At 46.3% G+C, this 27,969-nt stretch overlaps 1 protein-coding gene across 1 annotated transcript in view; it reads right to left on the bottom strand.

Annotated features, from left to right (window-relative positions):
* LOC143942236 (adenylate kinase 7-like) overlaps positions 1-27,502 on the bottom strand; it is a 36,679-nt gene extending 9,177 nt beyond the window's left edge. Inside the window, exons 1-6 of the mRNA XM_077463485.1 lie at positions 27,376-27,502; positions 16,919-17,104; positions 16,680-16,788; positions 13,814-13,908; positions 7,813-7,923; positions 3,445-3,528 (exon numbers count right to left, since the gene is read on the bottom strand). Of these exons, the coding sequence (XP_077319611.1) occupies positions 3,445-3,528; positions 7,813-7,923; positions 13,814-13,908; positions 16,680-16,788; positions 16,919-17,104; positions 27,376-27,462 (672 nt within the window). The 5' untranslated portion in view covers positions 27,463-27,502. The remainder of the gene's footprint in view (positions 1-3,444; positions 3,529-7,812; positions 7,924-13,813; positions 13,909-16,679; positions 16,789-16,918; positions 17,105-27,375) is intronic.
* Positions 27,503-27,969: the final 467 nt, after the last annotated feature.

The following is a 27,969-nucleotide window of genomic DNA, read 5'->3' as shown; positions in this document are numbered from 1 at the left end:
TTTTTTTTTTCAAAATTGTCACTCTTTTGTCACTCACCTTACTGTTATGACCCCTGCATTACCCGTAAGGTCATAACTTGTTGTGGTTCCATTTAAGGGAGATAGGGATGAGGATCTGATGTTTCATGTCTCCCATGGCACAATATCAGCCTCCAAGCTCGCGATCATACATATAGAAATGAGAACAGAATACACCACATCTAGTGTTCTCTGTTTTAAAAAATTAAATATACCGAATAAAAGTATAAATAATCAAATAAGTGCAATACTTTTATTCAGTATATTAAAAGTTTTAAAACAGAGAACACTAAATATGGTGTATTCTTTTCTCATTTGCATATATGTCATTGCGAGCTTGGAGGCTCATATTGAGCAATAGGAGATACTAACAAGCTGAAACATCAGATCTTCCTCCCTATCTGACTTAAAGGGAATCACCACAAGTTATGTCCTTACTAGTAATGCAGAGGTCATAACAGTAAGGTGAGAGGCTAGAGTGCACAGGTGTTGGGGTGGCACTGTCACTTGTCCGGAAGTATCATATGGTGGTAGAATATTTATCAACGTTGTGTTTTTTTTTTTTTATGTTACTGATTGAGAAGGCGGCTGGTCACAATATTCAATATGGACCCTTATGCACTGTTGATTGATTTTTTGATATTTATATTTTTGTTCACTTATTTATGATATTGTTTGATGGTATTAGACTGTCCAGTTATTTATTAATAAATTTAGAATTGTGATACACTCTGGGGTGGATTTACTAAATGCAAATAGACTGTGCACTTTTGAAAGTGCAGTTGCACTCTGCAAGTCAGTTGCTCCAGAACTTAGTAAATAAGGGAGAGCTCTGCTGACTCCAAGCATGTGCAAGCAAAAATTATTATTATTTTTTTAATTTTCCTTGCATGTTATTGGTTGTTCTTTGCAAAGTGAACCTTTACTTCATTTACTAAGCTCTGGAGCAACTGCACTTGCAGAGTGCAACTGCGCTTTCAAATGTGCACAGTCTATTTGCCTTTAGAAATATATTATATATAAAATCTAATCATATAATATAATATACATTATATATATATATATATATATATATATATATATATATATATATAATATAAAATCGATTTTGAGGGATATATATATATATATATATATATATATATATATATATATATATATATACATATATACATATTATATATATAAAATATATAATATGAAATAGATTTCGAGGGATTGGTGTGTGTAGTTATACTGGGTCTTGTCCAAGTACAAAATATTTTCTAATAAAATATGAAATAAACAAGAATGTCACATAGAAAAAGTATATAGTTACAAAATTGCATAGACAGAGAAATATGCACGGTTGAAAAAGCAGAAAGGTTTCCTATAGTCAGAATTCAACTGGGCATATTTCTCTGCCTATGTAATTTTGTAAGTATGCATCTTACGCGACTTCCCAATTTTTTGGGGCGCAACCATATATTGAAATGTAATTACTGCAAATATAATTTGGTTTTGACATATTATTAAGTGTACACTCTTACTTTATAGACTGTGATACCCAACTGACCAAAATATACCGCTGAAGAAGGATCCTTTGAGGTCTGAAACATGTAAGGTGTCCGAGCCTGGAATGTACAGTGCTTTCCCTATCAACATGTTCCCCCGGGCAACCACCGTCTTTTATCCATGACGTGCATGTTGGGTACCTTACTGAGTGCTTTTATACAATTTGTTTGTCATTTTGTATACTTTTTCTGTGATATTCAAGTTTGTTACATATTTCATAATAAAATATTTTTTTCCCTACCTAGTCTGTCCCTTGTCAAATCCATGCGAGGTTTTGGTTTATGCCCTAGGGCACTACTAGTTCTTTTAGTCTATTTGCCTTTAGTTAAATCAACCCCTAGATGTTGTAATTATAACTACAAGTACCATCTTCCACAGCAGAAGGCAGATTTGTAGTTTGAATGCGCTGTGAACATACTGATTGGCATGCTAGTAGTCCATTCACACTTCCTCCAGCTTGCATGCTTACAGGCTGTACAGAGGTATGGGCTAAAAGCTGGAGGGAGAGTGTGCAGGAGCCTGAAATTGCACCAGTGATCTGCTGATTGCAGTGCTTTGTAGGCTCCTTGTCAGGTCACCTTGAGGCGAGGTGACAGGTGCACACCGTAGGGATCAGGAGTGCACCGCAAGGTTGTGGACCCTACGGCTGACTGCTGCAGACGGGGGACAGATCCCACTGGGGTTAGAGCGTAAGATTCCCTGGGGTGCGGAGTCTAAGAGCCAGCAGGTGTTCACCAACGCCTCTAGTGGTGAGGATGGATTTGGCTGCAACTGGCTCCAGGTCACGACCCCAAGGGTCCCCCAGCTCACACCCACAGTAGGCAACAGGAGGATAGGGATGGTGAGGGATAAAGCCAAGGTCGGGGCCACAAGCTGACAAGAATAGTCGGGGACACGCCAAAAGGTCAGGATCACAGGCAAACAGGGATAGTCAAACACACGCCAAAGTCGGTAACGGAAAACAGTAGCAGAGCACACAGCAGGAAACAGGAAGCTAACCCACAAAGGTTGATCAGCAGGGCTGGCCTGCAGTGCACAGGTTAATATAGAGCTCTCTGATAGGAACTAGGGTGGAGCCATGCCAGAGGATGGATTATAAAAGCAGTCAGGTGAGGCTCGGCTGGTCTCTAGAAATGAACACATGGAGACAGGTAAGCAGACGAACTCTATTGCATAACCATGACACTCCTGTTAAAAAATAAAAATAAAAAAAAATCCACATATGTGCATTTATTATTTTATTAAAAGGTGAACTTATCATTTTAACTGTTAACGTGCTGGTTTCATTTAACTCTCTTATGTGTAAATCTCAAGGCTGCTAGTTTGTTTTTGTTTTTTTCAGCTACCCTCAAAATTATGGCCACAGAGAACTGTTTCAGAACTGCTACTGTGTAAGCCCCTGTACACACGGTCGGAAATTCCGATGGAAAAAGTCAGATCGGACCATGTTGTCGGATAATCTGACCGTGTGTGGGCTTCATCTGACTTTTTCCGTCAGAATGTCCGACCAACAAAGTTTGAGAGCTGGATATAAAATTTTCCGACAACATGATCCGATCGGACTTTGTCCGATCGTTTGTAGAGAATTCTGATCGGACAAAGTGCCACGCATGCTCAGATCAAATTACAAGACCAAAGATATTGGCTACTAGCCTGAACGTATTCGTAACGAAAGAACGTCATCACGTTCCAAATGATCGGATTTTCCGACAACTTTGTCCGACCGTGTGTATGCAACACCAGTTTCGGACAAGATCCATCTGAAAAAATCTGACAGATTTTGTTGTCAGAATGTCCGACCGTGTGTACAAGGGCTAACAAAAGAACCTGGCGGTCTATTTCCTGTATTAAGGTACATATTGCAGCACTTACTTTGAAGGATGTATGAAGGATGCCTTCTTCTGCTCCATAAAGAAGGCCAGATGCAACCACATAGGTTGTGAACTTGCCTTTGTTCTGTAAAAAGATATCACATGGAAATAGAAAACTTAAAATGATGGTAGGTTTATTCAGACATTAACCTGGACGCCTCTCAACTCCCATTCACATTTCTGTATTGTGGCAATGTGCATTAAAACTCACCTGCTATATTTGCGGTGTGTTGGCGTGCCATTCATTGAAAAGCACCCAATACATTGTACGGTAGAGCCCAACCCACAAGAGCTCGCCACAATGCATATATATTGCACTTTGTGGTGCCCTGCATTTTGAAAAAAAGAGCCACGCATGTTTTTCATTTCTTGTGGCGCAATGATAGAAAATTCATAATAAATAAAGTGCCCTAACACAACTCATATTAACATGTGGCATGGTATGGGTCAACGTGCATGCATTAACACACCTGGATGGAACACTTTAGTGTGAGTAGACCCTAAAGCTCATTGCTATGTCTGGTTATAAGCACTATGAGGCAGTGGCTGGCAGGATTGTGGACAATATATATGCATCATCTAGGTTTCTCAACTTTTTCCTTTCCCAGAATCTAAGTTCTGTCCTGGGTCCTGGAGCCCAGAGTCTTTGTAGAGCTTTAGGTGGGAAAAGCCTGACACTGTCACTTTGTGGAAACCAGTGACACTAATACAGCGATCGGTGCTAAAATATGCACTGTCACTGTACTAATGACACTGACTGGGAAGGGATTAACATCTAGGGAAATCAAAGGGTTAAATGTGTGCCTAACCAGTGTTTTTGTGTGTACGGTGAGCTTCTTTTACTAAGGGATGTGATGGTTTTTATTTCCCGATTTGCAGGGAAGTAAAAAGCGCCACATCCCCACTGAGAAGACAGAGGTTTGTCCTGTCTTCCTCCTCGCCAATCAGTGGGTGTTGGGGGTCATCCATTGGCCGGCACCCACTGATCGGCTTGTGCTGTGACTAATCACAGCACAGCCAGTGCGCCCCCTATCCAAAAGTGCTGGAATAAGGTACTAGGTATGTGATTTGATGCAGGAGAGTCACTGAATACCTATGTTATGTTGTCTGCAAGTGATTAAAAGGAATAGAAACCCTAACACGTTCTCTTGATGGTTTTCTTTTTTCTGTCATACCATTAAAGAAGTTTGTTTTATTTGTTCAATTATTGCAAACAAATCTGCTGATCATGCTAGAAATCCAGTGGGCTTGCAAGATCCTGTGGGTTCTGCAGCATTTTTAGCACTGCTTAGAACACCTCTGTCTACTATATAGTACTCTAGAGTGCCTTGAAAAAGTATTCATACCCCATGACATTTTCCAAATGTTTTCATGTTACAACCAAAAATTAAATGGATTTTATTGTGATTTTATGTGATAGACCAACACATAGTGGTGCATAATTGTGAAGTGGAAGGAAAATGATCAATTTTTTTTTTTTACAAATAATTATCTGAAAAGTGTGGCGTGAATTTGTATTCAGCCCCCTTTACTCTGATATCCCTAACTAAAATCTAGTGGAACCAATTGCCTTTTGAAGTCACCTAATTTGTAAATAGAATCCATCTGTGTGTATTTAATCTCAGTATAAATACATCTGTTTCGTTGATGCCCTCAGAGGTTTGTTAGAGAACCTTAGTGAACAAACAGCATCACGAAGGCCAAGGAACACACCAGACAGGTCAGGGATATAGTTGTGGAGAAGTTTAAAGCAGGGTTAGGTTATAAAAAAATATCTGAAGCTTTGAACATCTCACAGAGCTCTGTTCAATATATCATCCGAAAATGGAAAGAGTATGGCACAACTGCAAACCTACCAAGACATGGCCATCCACCTAACCTGACAGGCCGGGCAAAGAGAGCATTAATCAGAGAAGCAACCAAGAGGTCCATGGTAACTCTGGAGGAGCTGCAGAGATCCACAGCTCAGGTGGGAGAATCTGTCCACAGGACAACCTTTAGTCGTGCTCTCCACAAATCTGCCCTTTATGGAAGAGTGACAAGAAGAAAGACATTTTGAAAGAAAGCCATAAGAAGTCCTATTTCCAGTTTGCGAGAAGCCATGTGGGGGACACAGCAAACACGTGGAAGAAGGTGCTCTGGTCGGATGAGACCAAAATCGACCTTTTTGGCCTATAAGCAAAACGCTATGTGCGGCAGAAAACTACACATCACCCTAAACACACCATTCCCACTGTGAAACATGGTGGTGGCAGCATCATGTTGTGAGGATGTTTTTCTTCAGCAGGGACCGGGAAGCTGGTCAGAGTTGATGGGAAGATGGATGGAGCCAAATACAGGACAATCTTAGAAGAAAACCCGTCTGCAAAAGACTTGAGACTGGGGCGGAGGTTCACCTTCCATCAGGTCAACGACCCTAAACATACAGCCAGAACTACAATGAAATGGCTTATATCAAAGCATATTCATGTGTTAGAATGGCCCATTCAAAGTCCAGACCTAAATCCACTGTGCGATTATTGCAAAAAAATAAATAAAATGATGCTGATCATGCTAGAAATCCAGTGGGCTTGCAAGATTCTGTGGGTTCTGCAGCATTTTTAGCATTGCCTAGTACACCTCTGTGTACTATATGGTACTCTACATTGCCTTGAAAAAGTATTTTCAAAGTCCAGACCTAAATCCAATTGAGAATCTGTGGCAAGACTTGAAAATTGCTGTTCACAGATGCTCTCCATCCAATCTGACAGAGCTTGAGCTATTTTTCAAAGAAGAACGGGCAAAAATATCACTCTCTAGATGTGCAAAGCTGGTAGAGACATCCCCAAAAAGACTTGCAGCTGTAATTGCAATGAAAGGGGGTTCTACAAAGTATTGACTCAGGGGAGCGCCATACAAATGTACCCCACACTTTTCACATATTTATTTGTAAAAAAGGTTGAAACCCATTTATCATTTTCCTTCCACTTCACAATTATGTGCCACTTTGTGTTGGTCTATCACATAAAATCCCAATAAAATACATTTAAGTTTTTTGGTTTGTAACATGACAAAATGTGGAAAATGTATGAACACTTTTTCAAGTCACTGTATGTTACAGAAAAGAGGAGAGGGGGTGGGTAGTCCTGCCCTAGGGTGACAACGCTGCTCCTCCACACTATGGTAAGCAGGGCCGTTTTTAAGGCAGGACAAAAGGGGCAGCTGCCCTGGGCCCTTTCATTGTTGTGGGGCCCTAAGCAGCTGCCTCTTCCTTGTCAACTATCCTGGTTTAAATTTCCTCTTCGCTTGAGGTTTTAGTCCTGTGCTGTGTCCCAATATCTCAGTGTGAAGTGCTGCTACTAATGCTGCCCAGCTCTGCCCTATTGTTGTGTACAGATGACTCACCTGCAGACCCTGTGTTTACATGTAAATTACCGGCATTCATATGTAAATAGCAACGGCATTCATATGTAAACAGCAGCGGCCGGCGGCATTCATATGTATATCATGCCCCTTAAGGTCATATCCACAGTGATCTCTAGCAACCAATCAACAAAGAGAAATCATGTGCTGTGACCTCTAGCAACTAACCAGTAAGCTGTAATGTGTGCTGTAACCTCTAGCAACCAGTCAGTGAGCAGTAATGATACACTGTAACCTCTGGCAACCAATCGTAATAGATGCCTGATCTGATTCAGCAAACTGATTTTGAGTCTAGCTGCTATTTATTGTCTCAGAGCAGGTGGAGAGCAAAACTGCATGGGGGGGGCCAAGAAAAGTTTTGCCCAGGGTCCAATCAGTGCTAAAGACAGCCCTGATGGTAAGTGAGCGTTGTCACTCTAGGACAGAAAGTGTTAATGATAGGATCACCAGGTGAAGCTGAAAGGCAAAAGAATCCCTGCTGAGCCGCCCGAGTTGTGAACCGTCTTTGGTCGGCTTTAATACTGTTATTCCCGGCTTGGTGGTAGCAGGGGCAGTTTTCACAATCAAGCTGTAGTGATAAAGATGCAGCTGCACAATTCAGTGCTAATACTGATGTGTGTCATAAGGAAGAGTTGGGCCTCTTTAAGTAGTACTGAGAAACCAAACACACAACATCAAAGTCAATCTAAAGCCAAAGGTTTTATTTTATTTTTTGTTTTAATACAGCAAGAAATGGTTAGAACTTCGGTAAGTTTTGTTCTGTTTTCTGTGACCCATTAAGGAGATTGCCTTCTGCTTCCTATCATGGAGACCCAACAGGAAGTGAGGATAAACCCCTATTAGACAATTGTCATTGGATCAGGTGTCCCCATTGGAAGATTTCTCCTCTATTCTGTAAAACTTTGGATTCAGCATCACTTTCTGATGAAAGGTGAATCTTCTTGACATATTGCATTAAAATACTTACTGATTTCCCCATCTTAATGACGAGTTTTTCTGCATTAATATGATCTTTAAAGTTTGAGTGACATTTCCTTCTCCGATAATCATCTTCTGTGAAAGGGAGTTCAGGATCATCCTGTAAGAAGACTGCAGGTGCTAGAGTCACGCTAAATGCTTAAAATCACACACTTATCATCACTAAACACAGATTTGGCTTCTTTCATACAAATGTCTGGGAGTTGTTTTACCTGCCATAGGATTTGTATTTATGTCCATACAGTTCAGAGATTTACACAGCTCTCCCACACAGCACAACCCTATCTGCCAAGGCAGGTTTAGGCTGCTTTCACACTGGGGCGGTATTCAGGCGTTACAGCGCTAAAAATAGCGCCTGTGTAGCGCCTGAAAAAAAACGGCCCCTTTCCCTCCAGTGTGAAAGCCGGAAGGCTTTCACACTGGAGCGATGAGCTGGCAGGACGGTGAAAAAAGTCCTGCTAGCCGCATCTTTGGAGCGGTGAAGGAGCGGTGTATTCACCGCTCCTATACCGCTCCTACCCATTGAAATCAATGGGACACCGCGGCAATACCGCCGGCAAAGCGCCGCTTTGCGGCGCTTTGCGGGCGGGTTTAACCCTTTTTCGGCCGCTAGCGGGGGTCAAAACCACCCCGCTAGCGCCCGCAGACCGCCGCTAAAATGACGGTAAAGCGCTGCTAAAAATTTTTTGCGGCGCTTTACCGCCGACGCCGCTCCCGCCCCAGTGTGAAAGCAGCCTAAGTGATTTTTGTCAGGCTGCTTTTCCCCCAGCCTGTGATTGGACAGTGAAAAGAGAAGTACTGGTGAGTACATCTCTCTGTCACTCTGCACTCTCCTGCTATCAGCATGTCTCATGTTAACTAACTGGCTCCTTGTGCTGTTTCTCCCTCTCCCAGTTTGAGCTTTGCTGTACAGTGGAATTTAGGAGAAAAAAATATTAATGGCTGCAAAGCTGCCTTCATTTATGCCTTGTATGTCTGCCTTTGCTGAGAACAATAACTAGGCCGACACTGTTGACCTCTCCTGAAAATGCTAGTTACCTGGCTGTTAAAGCGATCTGTCCAAAACTAAAACAAACTCTGAGATCATTCTGACTTCACCTCCTGCTTGCTTGTTCTGGGTTAGGGACTCAAATAATTGAAGTTTTCACAACTTTTATGAATAATAGTTAAATGTCCTTCACTTTTCCTTTGGCATACATCTTTTGTGGCTATTAAAATACAACTCTGTCATATAAAAATACATTTTATAGGTATATTAACAGTAAAAAGGCAAAATCAGAGCAAATTGCCCACATGAAAGACAAGGAAGGGAGGATGGTTATGGATGAAACAGAGAAGGCAACTGTACTTAAAGTGGATGTAAACCTGATTTTTTTTTTATGTCATAATGTAGAGTATAAGATTTGCTATCATTTGAGCCCAGTCTTGCTTAATCCAACTCTGAGCAATCCCCTTTTATTGTTCAGTGAGATAAATCTTGACAGAGAAATACTTTGTCAAATCCTCCCCCTTGCTGTGAGTGACAGGCGATTTACATATCTCGTGCACTAGCCTAAGAGACATGCATTATTTTTTAATTCCCCCCACTCCTTTCTTCTGCTGCTCTGCCAGGATTGGATGTTCTACACCTCAGCATAATTGGGCATGCAGAAGTCATGTGGTTACTTTCCTGTCTTTTCACTGGTTGTTAGAGATCATAGCAGAAGTTCAGCGTAAGAAATACACAGGAGAAAATGCATATTGACAAGGGGAGTGTAGAGGTGGGCGGGGAGTCTACTGACATCACGTCTCCACCCACCGAGCTCCAGACAACAGACCCACCCACAGAATATGCAGTTTTTCGGGTCTCATAACAGACAGAGGGGAGACATTTGACAAGTAAAGATACATGCAAGAGGCATTTATATCCTTCTAGATAACCCCTATGGCAGTAGTTTAGAAAGGATGACATAGGGTTTACATCCACTTTAATGCCTTCTTCTCCTCAGTCTTTACGCGGTAAAAGGAGGAGTATAATGACTGCAAGCGTGCTGTTAGTGACACATCACAGGGAATACCCTCGTGGCTAACAGAGGCCGGAGTGAAGGAAAGACTTAAACTTAATACAAATAAATCATCAGGTCCAGATGGCTTACACCCAAGAGTCCTCAGAGAACTAAGTCAGGTTATAACCAGAACATTGTTCCTAATCTTTGAGGACAGCATACTGACAGAATTTGTACCAGCTGATTGGAGAAACGCCAATATGGTACCAATATTCAAAAAAGGACAGAGACAAATCCCTGGAAACTACAGCCTAACATCAATAGTGGGCAAATTATTGGCAAGGATGATAAGGGACTCTATCCAAAAATTTACTAAAGGAAAAAAATATCATTAGTAGTAATCAGCATGGGTTTACGAAAGGTCGTTCTTGCCAGACCAATCTGTTAACATTTTATGAGGAAGAAGTGAGCTGCCATCTAGACAGGGGAAGACCTGTGGATTTAGTCTACCTGGATTTTGCAAAAGCATTCAATACAGTCCCCCATAAATGATTAATTTACAAGCTGAGGTCTGCAGGCATGGCCCAAAAGGTTTGTTCTTGGGTATAAAACTGGTTACAGGGGCACGGCCAAAGGGTGGTGATAAATAATATGTACTCATACTGGTCTGGAGTGGTAAGTGGGGTACCCTAAGGTTTTGTCCTGTGACCAATTATATTCAATTTATTCATAAATGATATAGAGAATGGGATAAATAGTTCAATCTCAGTTTTTGCAGACGATACAAATTAAGCAGAGCAATAACTTAACATCAGGGTATAGAAATTTTACAGAAAGACCTGAACAAAATAATGGAGTGGGCAAATAGATGGCAAATGAGGTTTAATATGGAGAAATGTAAAGTAATGCACTTGGGGGAAAAAACATAAATGAAAAATACTCACTAGGGGGAGAATCTCTGGGGGATCAAGGCTGGAGAAAGATCTGGGGGTCCTAGTAGATGACAGATTGGGCGATAGCATGCAATGTCAAGCTGCAGCTACTAAAGCCGGCAGAATATCAGCATGCATAAAAAAGGGGATATACTCCAGGGAAAAAACATATAATCCTACCACTTTATAAAACTCTGGTTAGACCACATCTGGAACACTACATCCAGTTCTGGTCACCAGTCCTCAGAAGGGAAGTGCTGGAACTGAGGGAAGAATCAAGAAAAAGGGCAATGAAATTAATAAGGGGACTGGAGGACCTCAGTTACGAGAAATGACTGCAAGCACTAAATGTATTCTCGCTGGAGAAACAACGCTTGAGATGAGATATGATAGCTTTTTACAAATACCTCAATGACGCTCCCAGCATAGGAAACAAACTATTCAGTCTGTAAGAGGACACGGGGCCACACAATGAGACTGGAGGAGAAGCGGTTTAACCACTTCAATGCAGGGCACTTATACACCTTCCTGCCCAGACCAATTTTGAGCTTTCAGAGCTGTCGCACTTTGAATGACAATTGCGTGGTCATGCTACACTGTACCCAACTAAATTTTTATCATTTTGTTCCCACAAATAGAGCTTTCTTTTGGTGGTATTTGATCGCCTCTGGGATTTTTATTTTCTGCTAAACAAATAAAAAAAGCCTGAAAATCTTGAAAAAAAAAACATGTTTCTTTTGGTTTCAGTTACAAAACTTTGTAAATAAGTAAGTTTTCTCCTTCACTGATGGGCACTGACGGGGCTGCAGTGACCGGCACTGATAAGGCGGCACTGATGGGCACCGATGAGGTGGCACCAATGAAGTGGCACTGATAGGTGGCACTGATATGCGACACAGATAGACACTGATAGGTGGCACAAATAGGCACTGATAGGTGGAACGGATTGTCATGGATAGGTGGCACGGATTGGCATGGATGGGTGGCATGGATAGGTGGCACAAATGGGCATGGATAGGTGGCACGGATGGGCATGGATAGGCGGCATGGATGGGCACTGATAGGCAGCTAGGATGGGCACTGATAGGCGGCTAGAATGGGCACTGATAGGCGGCATGGATGGGCATTGATAGGCAGCATTGTAATTTAAAGTTTTGTAGGGATGGATGCCAATCAGTGCCAAACAATAATGCATGCCAATCAGTGATGCCCATTGTGGCATCCATTATGGGCACTGATTGGCATTCATTATGGGCACTGGCTGGCATCCCTGGTGGTCTAGGGGGCATACCTGGTGCTGGGCATCTCCTGGTGGTCTGGTGGCGTCCCTGGTGGTCCAGTGTGGGCATCCTCAGGGGGGCTGTGCTGATAATTGATCAGGCACAGACCCCCCCTGTCAGAGGAGCAGCCGATCGGCTCTCCTCTACTCACGTCTGACAGACGCGAGTGAGGAAAAGCCGATCACCGGCTCTTCCTATTTACACTGTGATCAGCCGTGATTGGACACAGCTGATCATGTGGTAAAGTCTCCTTCGGAGACTCTTTACCGAGATCGTAGTTGCGGGGTGTCAGACTGACACCCCGCAACAATGATCACCGCGATGCGCGTCCCCGGGGGGCGCACAGTGGCTTAATATCCTGATCACATCATATGACGTCCGGTCAGGATATTAAAACCACTTTGCCACCGTCATTTTGCTATATGGCGGGCGGCAAGTGGTTAACCTTAAACTGTGCAGGGGTTTTTACTGTCAGGACTATAAGGATGTGGAACTCTCTTCCACAATTGGTGGTGGCAGCGGGGAGTATGGATATTTTTAAGAGACTCTTGGATGTACATCTTAAAGATCGCAACAAACAGGGATATGGGAAATAATTATAGACCCTGACACATGTGCACCTACACAGGTTGAACTGGATGGACGATTGTCTTTATTCAACCTTACCTACTATGTAACTATATGCTATAGATCGTGGGGTGCTTAACCCGTGGCCTCTGGAGCCCCAGGTGTGGCCCGTGACCTCTAACCAAGGAAAGCACATGCCCATGCTCTGGGATAGAGGGTCGGCAAGCCCAGATTGCTATCAATGGGTTGGTGACCCTCCATCCCAGAGCATTAGAGTGCATGGAGCCGGCACCCACAGTGGAGGTAGCAGGAGCCGCATAAGCCAATACTGCCTCTGTAGTGCCAGCTCCTGTCCCAGGCAGAGGGATACTAAGTGCACTTCACCTGGGACCTTTCTAGCAGCCTGGAGAGAGATGCCAGCAGAAGCTGGAAGAGGAAAAGGTCAGTGTATTAACAGGGGCGGACTGACAACTCATGGGGCCTCCGGGCAATAGGAGATTATGGGGCCCCTAGGCAATCAGAGATTATGGGGCCACACAGTAGACACAAACACACACACATAGTAAACAATCACACAGTATACACAGACATGTTTCTATTGGCTGAGAAGGTACTGGAGAGGTGGGGCAGCTTTAATCTCAGGATTGTTAGACCAAAAGGATGTCGGTAAGGGACATTTTTTACATACTGTCCCTGGTTTACTGAGGCTGGCAACCCTGATGGGGCCCCCTAGTGGCATGGGGCCCTCAGGCAGTGCCCGAGTGGCCCAATGGTTAGTCCACCCCTGTGTATTAAACATCATATACATTGCACTTTTGCAATGGGCATATTAGCACTTATAAAAAAGCGTTATTAAGCTGCTTTCACATTGATCCGTAGGAGCAGCGTAGTGCACCAGGGGATTTTCTGCGAGTTAGCTGCACTGAGCCATAGACATCTATTATATACTGCAGTTTGTTGCAGTTTGGTGTACCCAACCCCCCCCCCCCCCCCAAGAATCTATGGCAAAGTGTAGCTAACCGTAGGAAAGCCGCAGGCGCACTGTGCTGCACTTGTGGAGTTAAGCTTGGCACAAAAGTATCATCACTCTATAAATGAGTAAATAAAGGCTCAATTATTAAGTAGTTTTTTTTTTTATTATTTATTTTATTACTAAATCATGACAAATAAAAAAGTAAAACTGGATACTGTATAAGCCAATCAGAGATGGTATTTGGCACACTTACTGGGTAAAGTGGCTTGCTTCGTGCCCAGGTCATGACTGTAGATAATAATATAAACATTTTCTGGCTTTCAAAGTTTTCAATTTCTGTGTGGAGCGCTAAAAGGAAACGAAATGTAATAGACTGATTTTCAGACAGTGATAACAAAATGGTGCTGATTCATTAAAACTAGAGAAAAAACAAGGACAAACAGAGCCTATACCCATAGCAATCAATCACAATTCTTTAAGTGCTGGGATGGGCAACTAAAACATTTTAATAAATCAGTCCCAGTATGGTAAATCAGTCATTTCTTTTGTACAGGTAATTGAAAGTTAAACAGATTGTCCTTCCACAATTTTGTATGTGTGCTGCAGGCAAAGCCTCCACCACCAATCAGAAATGATCTCCAATCCAGGAACATTCCCCTTACTTTATCTGCAGGGGCACTGCAAATGACTGAATACTATAATAATACTAGAAATACTAGAATGCCGAATATTATAGTAACATCGCCAATAATGACCATATCACAATATTATTATTATCATTTTAGCCTCTTCACAGGCTATTCCCTCTTGAAGAGGGATTTCACTGTGAAAAAAAAATATTAAAAGCCAGCAGCTACAAATACTGCAGCTGCTGACTTTTAATAAATGGACACTCACCTGTCCCAGGATCCAGCGATGTCAGCAGCCGAGGCCGATCGATCGCTCGGCTCTCGACTGCTGCCGCCACCATTCTAGGTGAGGGAATCAGGAAGTGAAGCGTTACGGCTTCACTTCCCAGTTCCCTACTGCGCATGCGCGAGTCGCGCAGCGCAATAGGAATTGTCCACGCTGTCTCTGGGACCGTGTGTGTCCCAGCAGACAGCGCGCAGGGACAGGAAGAGGCATGGACTCCCGTGGGAGTCTATGCCTGGAAGTGGGTGTAAATGCCTGTCTTTGACAGGTATCTGCACCCCCCTTCCCCTTGAAAGGTGCCAATTGTGACACCGGAGGGGGGGACGGTTCCGATGAGTGGAAGTTCCACTTTAGGGTGAAATCCCGCTTTAAGCCTATCATGAATGCTGCTGCCAGACTCATCTACCTTACCAACCCCTTAGTGTCTGCCACCCCCCTCCACCCATCGCCCAGCGAAATAAATTTAAAATACTAACTACAACATACAAAGCTATTCACAACACTGCCCCGAGCTACGTCACCAAACTTGTCTCTAAATATCACCCAAACCGTCCTCTCCGCTCCTCCCAAGACCTCCTGCTCTCTAGCTCCCTTGTCTCCTCCTCCCATGCTCATCTCCAGGACTTCTCCAGAGCCTCTCCAATCCTCTGGAACTCTCTACCTCAATATGTCTGGCTATCTCCTATTCTGGTTGTCTTCAGGCGATCCCTGGAAATTCATCTTTTCAGGGAAGCCTATCACGCCTCCAACTAATCTCCTACCACTTCCATCAGCACATCCCCCACAGTTACAACCTTTTCTACCACTTACCCCACCCTATTAGATCTTAAGCTCTTCTGAGCAGGGCCCGCTTAACCCTCTATTTTATTGTATTGTAACTGTATTGATGTAAGAGAAGTGACCTGCCGCAGTACCAAGTAACAATGGCATGCTTTCATCCCGGGTAAAAAAAAGGAGGGCAAATGGAACTTTAAATGAAGCATGTCAATTGAAAAATAAAAATAATAAATACATGTACAAGTAGATGAAATTATTTAGATTTAATTTATAATCGATAACCCCTAGGGGTAGTCCATGTCTAATCTGAATGCATACAATGGTAATACAGTAATATAAATATAGATAAAAAAATTAATATATTTTCATAATAATAATCAGAAAATCTGGAGTATAGACAAATGAATGGACATACATGGATGCAGTTCATATCAGAAATACATAAATTACCAATCAAAATCATAAAATCACATGAATGAGTGAAAACTCTATAGGACAAAATTAATATTATCAATGATTAAAATAAGCTTAATTGGGCATCCTTAGTTTGAGAAACTGATGCGTTTCTTGGCTTCTTGCCAGTCATCAGGGGTGGGATGCATGTTTTTACTAAAAAAGCAAGTAAATATGACAAATATTAATATATGTGGAACCTCAATTAAATAGAGAGAGTATCAAATTGATCCACTTAATTGATAAAATGACTTACAATATAGCCCAAAAATTGGGCAGAACTTCCAGCAATGGGAACTGTAAGCCCTTGTACACACGGTCGGAGATTCCGACAACCAAATCCATCAGAGTAATTCCGACGGATTAATTCTGGAAGAGGTCCGGAAGTGATGTTGCATACACACAGTCGGACTAAGTTGTCGGAAAATCCGATTGTACATAACGCGATGACGTTATTTCCTTATGACGGGACTACGTTCAGGCTAGTAGCCAATAGCTTTGGTCTAGGAATTTGATCTGAGCATGCGTGGCACTTTGTCCGTCGGAGTAGGCTACACATGATCGGAGTATGTCCGATAGGAGCATTTTGTCTGAAAATTTTACCGGCAAGTTGGAAAACTTGGTCCGTCGGATATTCCAATGGAAACAGTCCGATGCAGACCACACACAGTCGGAATTTCCGACAAAACAGTCCGATAGGAAACATTCCGTTGGAATCTATGACCGTGTGTACAAGGGCTTAGAGCTGAGATATAACCGTCTAAATCATTTAATATACTCACATGTATTTATTATTTTTATTTTTCAATTGACATGCTTAATTTAAAGTCCCATTTGCCCTCCTTTTTTTATATATTGTAACTGTATTGTCACCCTTTTATATTTTAAAGCACTGCATAAACTGTTGGCGCTATATAAATCCTGTATAATAATAATACAAATTTTATGTACACAATTATTAAAATTAGTCCACCCACCAGACGCTGCCCAGGAAGCTTCATCGATCTGGGACAGGTCCTCTGTGATATTATATATGATGACATCGCTCTCCATAAGATGACTTAACAGCTCATCTCTATTTGAAATCTGGAACAGAGAGAAGGTAAGAGACATGGCCCACTGGAGAAATGAGTGAAAAGCTGTCTAATGATCTCCAAACATTCAAGTGATGGGACCATAAAAACCAAAGAACAGATTACACCCCGACGTTGCTTACCGCATATGTTTCCACCGGAAACCCCAGCTTCTTGTCTAAAGGTTTGGACAGAGTGCCTACTATCTGGAAGAGGCCCTGTTTTGATTTGCTGTCTGCCTCATCCTCTTGAGCTGATAGGTGCTCTTCTTCCTCCGCACCCTCTTCGGCTTCTTCAAGAGAAGCTCCAGCAATGCAGGCAGACAAATACTGCAGAAATAATAAGACCAATGAGTCTACAGTGTCAGGACATTCTGTGATAAATAAAGCACATATACTTTATATAATGGTACACATGCATTATACATACATTATACTGTATATTTAACTAAGCTGTGGGTCCCATTTTTAAGGGCCAGTCCACCCAAAATTGAATCTGGTAAGCTGGTTGACCTTTTTTCTCATCATACATCAGCTTCCAAAGCATCAGAGGGATTGCATTGTTAAAAGGTATCAGTCAGGAGAAGGGTACAAAATAATTTCCAAACCTAACCTACTCAAGGAGTTTGAGGTTTATGGGAGGTTGTCTAACCTTAAGATCAACTTCACCAAATCGGAAGCCATGGGGATCCTGATACCACCACGGTTACTCCCTGCTCTGCAATCCAGTTTCCAATTCAAATGGACGACGACCGCCCTGACGTACCTAGGCACTTACATTCCTCCGGACCTTGCAGACCTATACGCATGCAATTTCCCCCCCTTACTTACTAAAACGCGGCTGCTTCTGGACTCATGGCACAAAGGGACGCATTCTTGGTTCGGTAGATGTAATTTACTAAAAATGTGCATCTTGCCAAAATATCTGTATTTATTTCAGACTCTACCGATCAAAATTCCCTCTGTTTATCTTAAACAGGTACAGGCACTGTTTACCCGCTTTGTCTGGGCACAGAGGCAGCCTCGGATACCACGTTCCCAACTGTCCCTTCCTAAGCGACATGGAGGGGTGGCGTTACCAGACATTAAGCAGTATTATAACGCCTCTCATCTGAGCAGGGTGATTGATTGGGCTCGCAACCTCCCCACCAAATTGTGGGCCCAGATAGAGCAACACCAGTGCCCAGTCCCGTTGCGGTCCGCTCTTTGGTGCAGGACCGAACTGCCGAGGGACGTGAAAGCCCACCCGCTTATAGGCAACACCCTCTACCAGAGCGAGAAGGCGGCGTTCCGCCAATCCCTAACGAACGGGTCGTCACCGCAGACACCAATTCTCGGCAACCCTGGATTCCCGCCGGGTTTACCGGCTATGCAGTTTTGTCAATTGCGGGATTCCGACCTCACTAGGGCCTCTCAGTTTGTAAAGCGTGACGGCTGGGTTTCTATCAGTGACCTTATGGACCTCAGAGGTCCTTATGGTTTAAATTTTTGGGACGCCGCGCATTTACATCACTTTCTTCAGTCCATCCCGAACCCCGCGGCCTATTCTAGACCGTTGACCGAGTTTGAGGAGCACTTTTCTGGCACGGAACCTATCTCCCGACTTCTCTCTAAGATGTATGTACAGCTGAATACGCCACCACCAGCGCACCGTATCTCCAGTCTCGCGAAATGGGAGGGGGACCTGGGTTGCACCTTCACACCTGCGCAGATTGCACAGACTCTGCGGTTCACCCTGAAATCAACTGTCAGCCAATGATCAACTGTCATTGGCTGACAGCTGATCACGTGATAAGGGGTCGGGATCGACCCCTTGCACGGATCGGTGATCAGGCGAGTCTCATGGACTCGCCGATCACAGAGCGCGCCGCGCGCGCCCCTCAGGGGGCCCGCAGGCCGCTCGTGCACGGGACTACGTCAATAGACGTAGTCCCGGAAAAGGAGATCCGCGCTGTAGCCGTCATTTGGCTATAGCGCGGATCTCACGTGGTTAAAAGGTATAGCGCCAAATCTATTTCCTTCCCTTATCCGTCTTACTGTCCCATCCATTGGGTGGAAATTAATAGAGGCTGCTCTTACCAATATCATATCTCTTTATTCCATAGCGCGACCTACCCCCCTTCTTTTATTCAACAAAGTATTAGTTTAAGGGTGAGCACACTTATGCAACTATATTATTTCAACTGTCCCCATCAGAGTACCCCTTACATTAACTGTCCACAACATGCCCCCTTACATCGAGTGTCCCCAACAGAGTTCCCCCTTACATCAATTGCCCCCATCAGAGTGCCTCATGAATCAATGAATGCACACTTAGAGCCCTAGGGGGCACAGCTAAAATCTAGGGGAGGCACTGCCCACCCCAGCAACCCCTTATATCCAGACCTGTTATGTCTATTGCCACTGACCCTTCTGACTGACCACTGCCTATGGCAAAAGACTATCAGGTGAGAACTGGGTCTATGAGAGGCCCCAACCCTTCTGGCCAGCAGCTGCCTGCAGTATTAGTACTGGGTGGGAAGCTGGTGACAATCTCACATCTACGAGCGGCTCCTGACCCTACTGGCCAGCGTGCGTCTGAAAGACCAACCTATCTGATAGGAATCAGGTGACATCCTCATGTCTATGGCCCCTAACCCTACTAGCTGACCACCAGGGGAGGGCTGGCAGCCTTAGGCCAGGGGGGCAAGTCCAGTCAAGTGGCCCATTGAACCACCAAATCAGTTTACCATCCATGCCCACCTGGTTTTATAACGGATGATTGATGTTATGAAGCAAGACAAATATGATATAATGTGGTAATTCAATTTTTAAAAAATACTTTTTAATGCAAAAGTAAACAAAGTACAGAAGCAAGTAATATTGCATAAACTATTATTGCATTGCGGAGGGTGTTAGATAAGTCCGCTGGTAGGGGGAGGGTGTTAGATCAGTCCGCTGGTGGGGGGGAGGGTGTTAGATAAGTTCACTGGTGGGGGAGTGTGTTAGATAAGTTCGCTGGTGGGGGGAGGTTGTTAGATAAGTCTGCTGGTGGGGGGAGGGTGTTAGATAAGTCTGCAGGTGGGGGGAGGGTGTTAGATAAGTCCGCTGGTGGGGGGAGGGTGTTAGATAAGTCCGCTGGTGGGGCGGAGGGTGTTAGATAAGTCCGCTGGTAGGGGGAGGGTGTTAGATCAGTCCGCTGGTGGGGGGAGGGTGTTAGATAAGTCCACTGGTGGGAGGAGGGTGTTAGATAAGTCGGCTGGTGTGGGGAGGGTGTTAGATATGTCCGCTGGTGGGGGGAGGGTGTTAGATAAGTCCGCTGGTGGGGGGGAGGGTGTTAGATAAGTCCACTGGTGGGGGGAGGGTGTTAGATAAGTCCGCTAGTGGGGGTAGGTTGTTAGATAAGTCTGCTGGTGGAGGGAGGTTGTTAGATAAGTCCGTTGGTGGGGGGGAGGTTGTTAGATAAGTCCGCTGGTGGGGAGAGGGTGTTAGATAAGTCCGCTGGTGGGGGGAGGGTGTTAGGTAAGTCTGCTGGTGGGGGGAGGTTGTTAGATAAGTCCACTGGTGGGGAGGAGGGTGTTAGATAAGTCCGCTGGTGGGGGGGTGTTAGATAAGTTCGCTGGTGGTGGGAGGGTGTTAGATAAGTCCGCTGGTGGGGGGAGATTGTTAGATAAGTCCGCTGGTGGGGGGAGGTTGTTAGATAAGTCCGCTGGTGGGGGGAGGGTGTTAGATAAGTCCGATGGTGGGGGGAGGGTGTTAGATAAGTCCGTTGGTGGGGGGTGTTAGATAAGTCCCCTGGTGGGGGGAGCGTGTTAGATAAGTCCGTTGGTGGGGGGGAGAGTGTTAGATAAGTCCGCTGGTGGGGGGGAGGATGTTAGATAAGTCTGCAAGTGGAGGGGTGTTAGATAAGTCCGCTGGTGGGGGGAGATTGTTAGATAAGTCCGCTGGTGGGGGGGTGTTAGACAAGTCCGCTGGTGGGGGGGAGGGTGTTAGATAAATTCGCTGCTGGGGGAGGGTATTAGATAAGTCCGCTGGTGGGGGGGTGTTAGATAAATCCGCTGGTGGGGGGTGTTAGATAAGTCCGCTGGTGGGGGGAGGGTGTTAGATAAGTCTGCAGGTGGGGGGGTGTTAGATAAGTCCGCTGGTGGGGGAAGGGTGTTAGATAAGTCCGCTGGTGGGGCGGAGGGTGTTAAATAGGTCGGCTGGTGTGGGGAGGGTGTTAGATAAGTCCGATGGTGGGGGGAGGGTGTTAGATAAGTCCGTTGGTGGGGGGTGTTAGATAAGTCCCCTGGTGGGGGGAGCGTGTTAGATAAGTCCGCTGGTTGGGGGGAGGATGTTAGATAAGTCTGCAAGTGGGGGGGTGTTAGATAAGTCCGCTGGTGGGGGGAGATTGTTAGATAAGTCCGCTGGTGGGGGGGTGTTAGACAAGTCCGCTGGTGGGGGGGAGGGTGTTAGATAAATTCGCTGCTAGGGGAGGGTATTAGATAAGTCCGCTGGTGGGGGGGTGTTAGATAAATCCGCTGGTGGGGGGTGTTAGATAAGTCCGCTGGTGGGGGGAGGGTGTTAGATAAGTCTGCAGGTGCGGGGAGGTGTGTTAGATAAGTCCACTGGTAGGGGGAGGGTGTTAGATAAGTCCGCTGGTGGGGGGAGGGTGTTAGATAAGTCGGCTGGTGGGGGGAGGGTGTTAGATAAGTCTGCTGGTGGGGGGAGGGTGTTAGATAAGTCCGCTGGTGGGGGGAGGGTGTTAGATAAGTTTGCATGTGGGGGGAGGGTGTTAGATAAGTCCGCATGTGGGGGGGGTGATAGATAAGTCCGCTGGTGGGGGAAGGGTGTTAGATAAGTCCGCATGTAGGGGGCTGTTAGATAAGTCCGCTGGTGGGGGGAGGGTGTTAAATAAGTCGGCTGGTGTGGGGAGGGTGTTAGATAAGTCCGATGGTGGGGGGAGGGTGTTAGATAAGTCCGTTGGTGGGGGGGGAGAGTGTTAGATAAGTCCACTGGTGGGGGGGAGGATGTTAGATAAGTCTGCAAGTGGGGGGGTGTTAGATAAGTTCGCTGGTGGGGGTAGATTGTTAGGTGAGTCCGCTGGTGGAGGGGGAGGGTGTTAGATAAATTCGCTGGTGGGGGAGGGTATTAGATAAGTCCGCTGGTGGGGGAGTGTTAGATAAGTCCGCTGGTGGGGGGTGTTAGATAAGTCCGCTGGTGGGGGGAGGGTGTTAAATAAGTCTGCAGGTGGGGGGGAGGGTGTTAGATAAGTCCGCTGGTGGGGGAAGGATGTTAGATAAGTCCGCTGGTGGGACGGAGGGTGTTAGATAAGTCCACTGGTAGGGGGAGGGTGTTAGATAAGTCCGCATGTGGGGGGGTGTTAAATAAGTCTGCTGGTGGGGGGGAGGGTGTTAGATAAGTCCGATGGTGGGGGGAGGGTGTTAGATAAGTCCGTTGGTGGGGGGTGTTAGATAAGTCCCCTGGTGGGGGGAGCGTGTTAGATAAGTCCGCTGGTGGGGGGGAGAGTGTTAGATAAGTCCGCTGGTTGGGGGGAGGATGTTAGATAAGTCTGCAAGTGGGGGGGTGTTAGATAAGTCCGCTGGTGGGGGGAGATTGTTAGATAAGTCCGCTGGTGGGGGGGTGTTAGACAAGTCCGCTGGTGGGGGGGAGGGTGTTAGATAAATTCGCTGCTAGGGGAGGGTATTAGATAAGTCCGCTGGTGGGGGGCTGTTAGATAAATCCGCTGGTGGGGGGTGTTAGATAAGTCCGCTGGTGGGGGGAGGGTGTTAGATAAGTCCGCTGGTAGGGGGAGGGTGTTAGATAAGTCCGCTGGTGGGGGGAGGGTGTTAGATAAGTCTGCTGGTGGGGGGAGGGTGTTAGATAAGTCCGCTGGTGGGGGGAGGGTGTTAGATAAGTTCGCATGTGGGGGGAGGGTGTTAGATAAGTCCGCATGTGGGGGGGTGATAGATAAGTCCGCTGGTGGGGGAAGGGTGTTAGATAAGTCCGCATGTGGGGGGCTGTTAGATAAGTCCGCTGGTGGGGGGAGGGTGTTAAATAAGTCGGCTGGTGTGGGGAGGGTGTTAGATAAGTCCGATGGTGGGGGGAGGGTGTTAGATAAGTCCGTTGGTGGGGGGGAGAGTGTTAGATAAGTCCGCTGGTGGGGGGGAGGATGTTAGATAAGTCTGCAAGTGGGGGGGTGTTAGATAAGTTCGCTGGTGGGGGGAGATTGTTAGGTGAGTCCGCTGGTGGAGGGGGAGGGTGTTAGATAAATTCGCTGGTGGGGGAGGGTATTAGATAAGTCCGCTGGTGGGGGAGTGTTAGATAAGTCCGCTGGTGTTGGGTGTTAGATAAGTCCGCTGGTGGGGGGAGGGTGTTAGATAAGTCTGCAGGTGGGGGGGAGGGTGTTAGATAAGTCCGCTGGTGGGGAAGGGTGTTAGATAAGTCCGCTGGTGGGACGGAGGGTGTTAGATAAGTCCACTGGTAGGGGGAGGGTGTTAGATAAGTCTGCATGTGGGGGGGTGTTAGATAAGTCCGCTGGTGGGGGGAGGGTGTTAGATAAGTCTGCTGGTGGGGGGAGGGTGTTAGATAAGTCCGATGGTGGGGGGAGAGTGTTAGATAAGTCCGCTGGTGGGGGGGAGGATGTTAGATAAGTCTGCAAGTGGGGGGGTGTTAGATAAGTTCGCTGGTGGGGGGAGATTGTTAGGTGAGTCCGCTGGTGGAGGGGGAGGGTGTTAGATAAATTCGCTGGTGGGGGAGGGTATTAGATAAGTCCGCTGGTGGGGGAGTGTTAGATAAGTCCGCTGGTGGGGGGTGTTAGATAAGTCCGCTGGTGGAGGGAGGGTGTTAGATAAGTCTGCAGGTGGGGGGAGGGTGTTAGATAAGTCCGCTGGTGGGGGAAGGGTGTTAGATAAGTCCGCTGGTGGGACGGAGGGTGTTAGATAAGTCCACTGGTAGGGGGAGGGTGTTAGATAAGTCCGCATGTGGGGGGGTGTTAGATAAGTCTGCTGGTGGGGGGGAGGGTGTTAGATAAGTCCGCTGGTGGGGGGAGGGTGTTAGATAAGTCTGCTGGTGGGGGGAGGGTGTTAGATAAGTCCGCTGGTGGGGGGAGGGTGTTAGATAAGTTCGCATGTGGGGGGAGGGTGTTAGATAAGTCCGCATGTGGGGGGGGTGATAGATAAGTCCGCTGGTGGGGGAAGGGTGTTAGATAAGTCCGCATGTGGGGGGCTGTTAGATAAGTCCGCTGGTGGGGGGAGGGTGTTAAATAAGTCGGCTGGTGTGGGGAGGGTGTTAGATAAGTCCGATGGTGGGGGGAGGGTGTTAGATAAGTCCGTTGGTGGGGGGGAGAGTGTTAGATAAGTCCGCTGGTGGGGGGGAGGATGTTAGATAAGTCTGCAAGTGGGGGGGTGTTAGATAAGTTCGCTGGTGGGGGGAGATTGTTAGGTGAGTCCGCTGGTGGAGGGGGAGGGTGTTAGATAAATTCGCTGGTGGGGGAGGGTATTAGATAAGTCCGCTGGTGGGGGAGTGTTAGATAAGTCCGCTGGTGGGGGGTGTTAGATAAGTCCGCTGGTGGGGGGAGGGTGTTAGATAAGTCTGCAGGTGGGGGGGAGGGTGTTAGATAAGTCCGCTGGTGGGGGGAGATTGTTAGATAAGTCCGCTGGTGGGGGGGTGTTAGATAAGTCCGCTGGTGGGGGGAGGGTGTTAGATAAGTCCACTGGTGGGGGGGAGGGTGTTAGATAAGTTCGCTGGTGGGGGGGAGGGTATTAGATAAGTCCGCTGGTGGGGAGGTGTTAGATAAGTCCGCTGGTGGGGGGTGTTAGATAAGTCCGCTGCTGGGGGGAAGAGTGTTAGATAAGTCAGCTGGTGGGGGGGAGGATGTTAGATAAGTCTGCAAGTGGGGGGGTGTTAGATAAGTCCGCTGGTGGGGGGATATTGTTAGATAAGTCCGCTGGTGGGGGGGTGTTAGACAAGTCCGCTGGTGGGGGGGGAGGGTGTTAGATAAATTCGCTGGTGGGGGAGGGTATTAGATAAGTCCGCTGGTGGGGGGTGTTAGATAAGTCCGCTTGTGGGGGAAGGGTGTTAGATAAGTCTGCTGGTGGGGCGAGGGGGGTGTTAGATAAGTCCGCTGGTGGGGGGAGGGTGTTAGATAAGTCGGCTGGTGTGGGGAGGGTGTTAGATAAGTCCGCTGGTGGGGGGGAGGGTGTTAGATAAGTCCGCTGGTGGGGGGAGGGTATTAGATAAGTCCGCTGGTGGGGGGAGGGTATTAGATAAGTCCGCTGGTGGGGGGTGTTGGGTAAGTCCGCTGGTGGGGGGAGGGTGTTACATAAGCCTGCTGGTGGGGGGGGTTGTTAGATAAGTCCGCTGGTGGGGGTGTGTTAGATAAGTCCGCTGGTGGGGGGAGGGTGTTAGATAAGTCCGCTGGTGGGGGGAGGGTGTTAGATAAGTCCACATGTGGGGGGGTGTTAGATAAGTCCGCTGGTGGGGGGAGATTGTTAGATAAGTCCGATGGTGGGGGGAGGGTGTTAGATAAGTTCGCTGGTGGGGGGAGGGTGTTAGATAAGTCCGCTGGTGGGGGGGAGGGTGTTAGATAAGTTCACTGGTGGGGGAGTGTGTTAGATAAGTTCGCTGGTGGGGGGAGGTTGTTAGATAAGTCTGCTGGTGGGGGAAGGTGTTAGATCAGTCCGCTGGTGGGGGGAGGGTGTTAGATAAGTCGGCTGGTGTGGGGAGGGTGTTAGATATGTCCGCTGGTGGGGGGAGGGTGTTAGATAAGTCCGCTGGTGGGGGGGAGGGTGTTAGATAAGTCCACTGGTGGGGGGAGGGTGTTAGATAAGTCCGCTAGTGGGGGTAGGTTGTTAGATAAGTCCGCTGGTGGAGGGAGGTTGTTAGATAAGTCCGTTGGTGGGGGGGAGGTTGTTAGATAAGTCCGCTGGTGGGGGGAGGGTGTTAGGTAAGTCTGCTGGTGGGGGGGTCTTAGATAAGTCCACTGGTGGGGAGGAGGGTGTTAGATAAGTCCGCTCGTGGGGGGGTGTTAGATAAGTTCGCTGGTGGGGGGGTGTTAGATAAGTCCGCTGGTGGGGGGAGGTTGTTAGATAAGTCCGCTGGTGGGGGGAGATTGTTAGATAAGTCCGCTGGTGGGGGGAGGTTGTTAGATAAGTGTGCTGGTGGGGGGAGGGTGTTAGATAAGTCCGCTGGTGGGGGGAGGTTGTTAGATAAGTCCGCTGGTGGGGGGAGGGTGCTAGAAAAAAAACAAAAGCAGCCGCTGCCAAAATTTTTAATTGTCATGATGACTATGCTATGCATTATTAATTAAATTTACTACTGAAGGGGATTTTCCTATTCTAGTATGCTCTCATACTGGGGCGGTGCGCTGGCGGGATGTTAGAAAAAGTCCTGCAAGCAGCATCTTTGGGGCGGTTTAGCGGCGCTGTATACGAAGGCTCCCAGGCCGCCCCTGCCCTTTGGAATGAATGGGCAGTGCTTCTGAAACGGCTGCAACACGGGGTGCTTTTAACCCCTTTTTAGCCCCTTCTTGGGGGTTAAAAGTGCCATTACCACCCAAACAGCGGTAAAGAGGCGCCAAAATGAGCGGAACTTTACCTCTAACGCTCGGGCGGCTGCAGCGTGAAAGCACCCTAAAACAAAAACAAAAGACATACTGTGCGCTGCTAGAATGTTCGGGTTTGGCTTAAAATTAAAGTGACAACCTCACCTAAGAGCTCATTCACACTGGATGCATTTTTCTGCACTTTATCAGCACCGCTCACCACACAGGACCATAGAAAACCATCGTTATCTCTGTGCCCTGTTCACACCACAAAGCTGCCTTGTGCTGCTGAATTTGCACAGAAAGCAGGTAGAAGTAGCGCCCCCAGGAGGTGTATGGGCATTATTAATCGCTCGCCCTTATTTATTGTTATTTATTGTTTTATACCCCCTTATTTATAAATATTTTTATATTTATTAACTATTTTATTGTTGTTTATTATTTGTATACCCCCCATATTTATTTTTATATTTATTCATTAAATGCATTCACAAATATATATTTTTTGCCTTTTTTTTATACTCCCTTATTTATATTCATTTTTTTTAAAACGCAGACTTGGAGCATTTTTCCCGCAATGCACCAGAGCTCACATGAAGTGGCATTGCAGCTCGGCCTCCGCATACAAATGAGTGACGGGCCGGTCCACACCACGGAATCGCACAACAACGTACTGAGCGTTCCTCTGCCATTCACGTGCGGTGTGCGATTTTAGCCTATTCATTTAGAATGGACTGAGTCGCACCGAACTGCACCAATAGCAGTTCATGCACTCCTTTAAGGGAAACGCACAGCAAGCTGATGGCATACTACTTCTGTAGCACGCGGTCTGGTGCAGGCGAGCGCCCTGCGCGTGTGACCTGCATTTCATGACATAACATTAACACCCCGCTGCAAATCGCAACTGCAGTGCGTTTTGAAGGTGGTGCAGGAAACATGCGGCTTCCAACCCAGCATTTTGGTGTGAACTAAATGTCACTCAATAAAGTAAAAAGAATTGTGCCTACTTTATCTATATTAACAACTCGGATTGCGCCTACTTTTCTCCTATTAGCGCCTGACTTGCGCCTGCTTTGTACATGCCAACCCACCCCCCCACCTTTCCTATGTTCCTGGCAGCGTACATATCCAGGTTATTCATAAAGATCCTTTTAGGTCTGACGATCGGCTCCCCTCCCTCGGCCATGTTGCAGTCTGTGGGTTACTATGGTCGCACTCCGGTTGCCAAGGACGGGTGGTTGCTAAGCGACGCTAGGGTCCTTCCTAGCTACAGCTTGTACGCAGGTCTGATAGAGTAAAGAGCGTCCCTTCTGCTTAGCAGCGTGCGGGTGTAATTCTCAGTAATACCTGTAGATGGCAGTGTTGAGCCGATGACGTCATTGAGAATGTGTGCTTCAAGATTAACAGAGTAACAAGTTACAAGTGCCGGGAGCGGTGGCGCTTCATGGTAGAAGCCGTCTCGGTGGGGCTGTTGGATTGGTCGTGTTGTCCATGAGTTCAAGCCTCGTGGGGAAATATGGTCAATCCACACAGCCTGCTTTTTTTTTTCCTTCTTTAAAAAAATAAATAATAGATATATATTTTTTATAAAATAAAAAACATAAATATAATAGAAAATATTATGTTTAAGGTTTTGATTTATTATTTTATACCCATTTATTTACATTTTTATTGTAGAGCAGCCTAAATAATA

Source organism: Lithobates pipiens, unplaced genomic scaffold (assembly GCF_037356315.1).
Source record: "Lithobates pipiens isolate NorthernLeopardFrog02 unplaced genomic scaffold, aLitPip1_a1.2 Scaffold_30, whole genome shotgun sequence".
Taxonomy (NCBI): Eukaryota; Metazoa; Chordata; class Amphibia; order Anura; family Ranidae; genus Lithobates; species Lithobates pipiens.
This window is presented reverse-complemented; position numbering and strand designations above follow the sequence as displayed.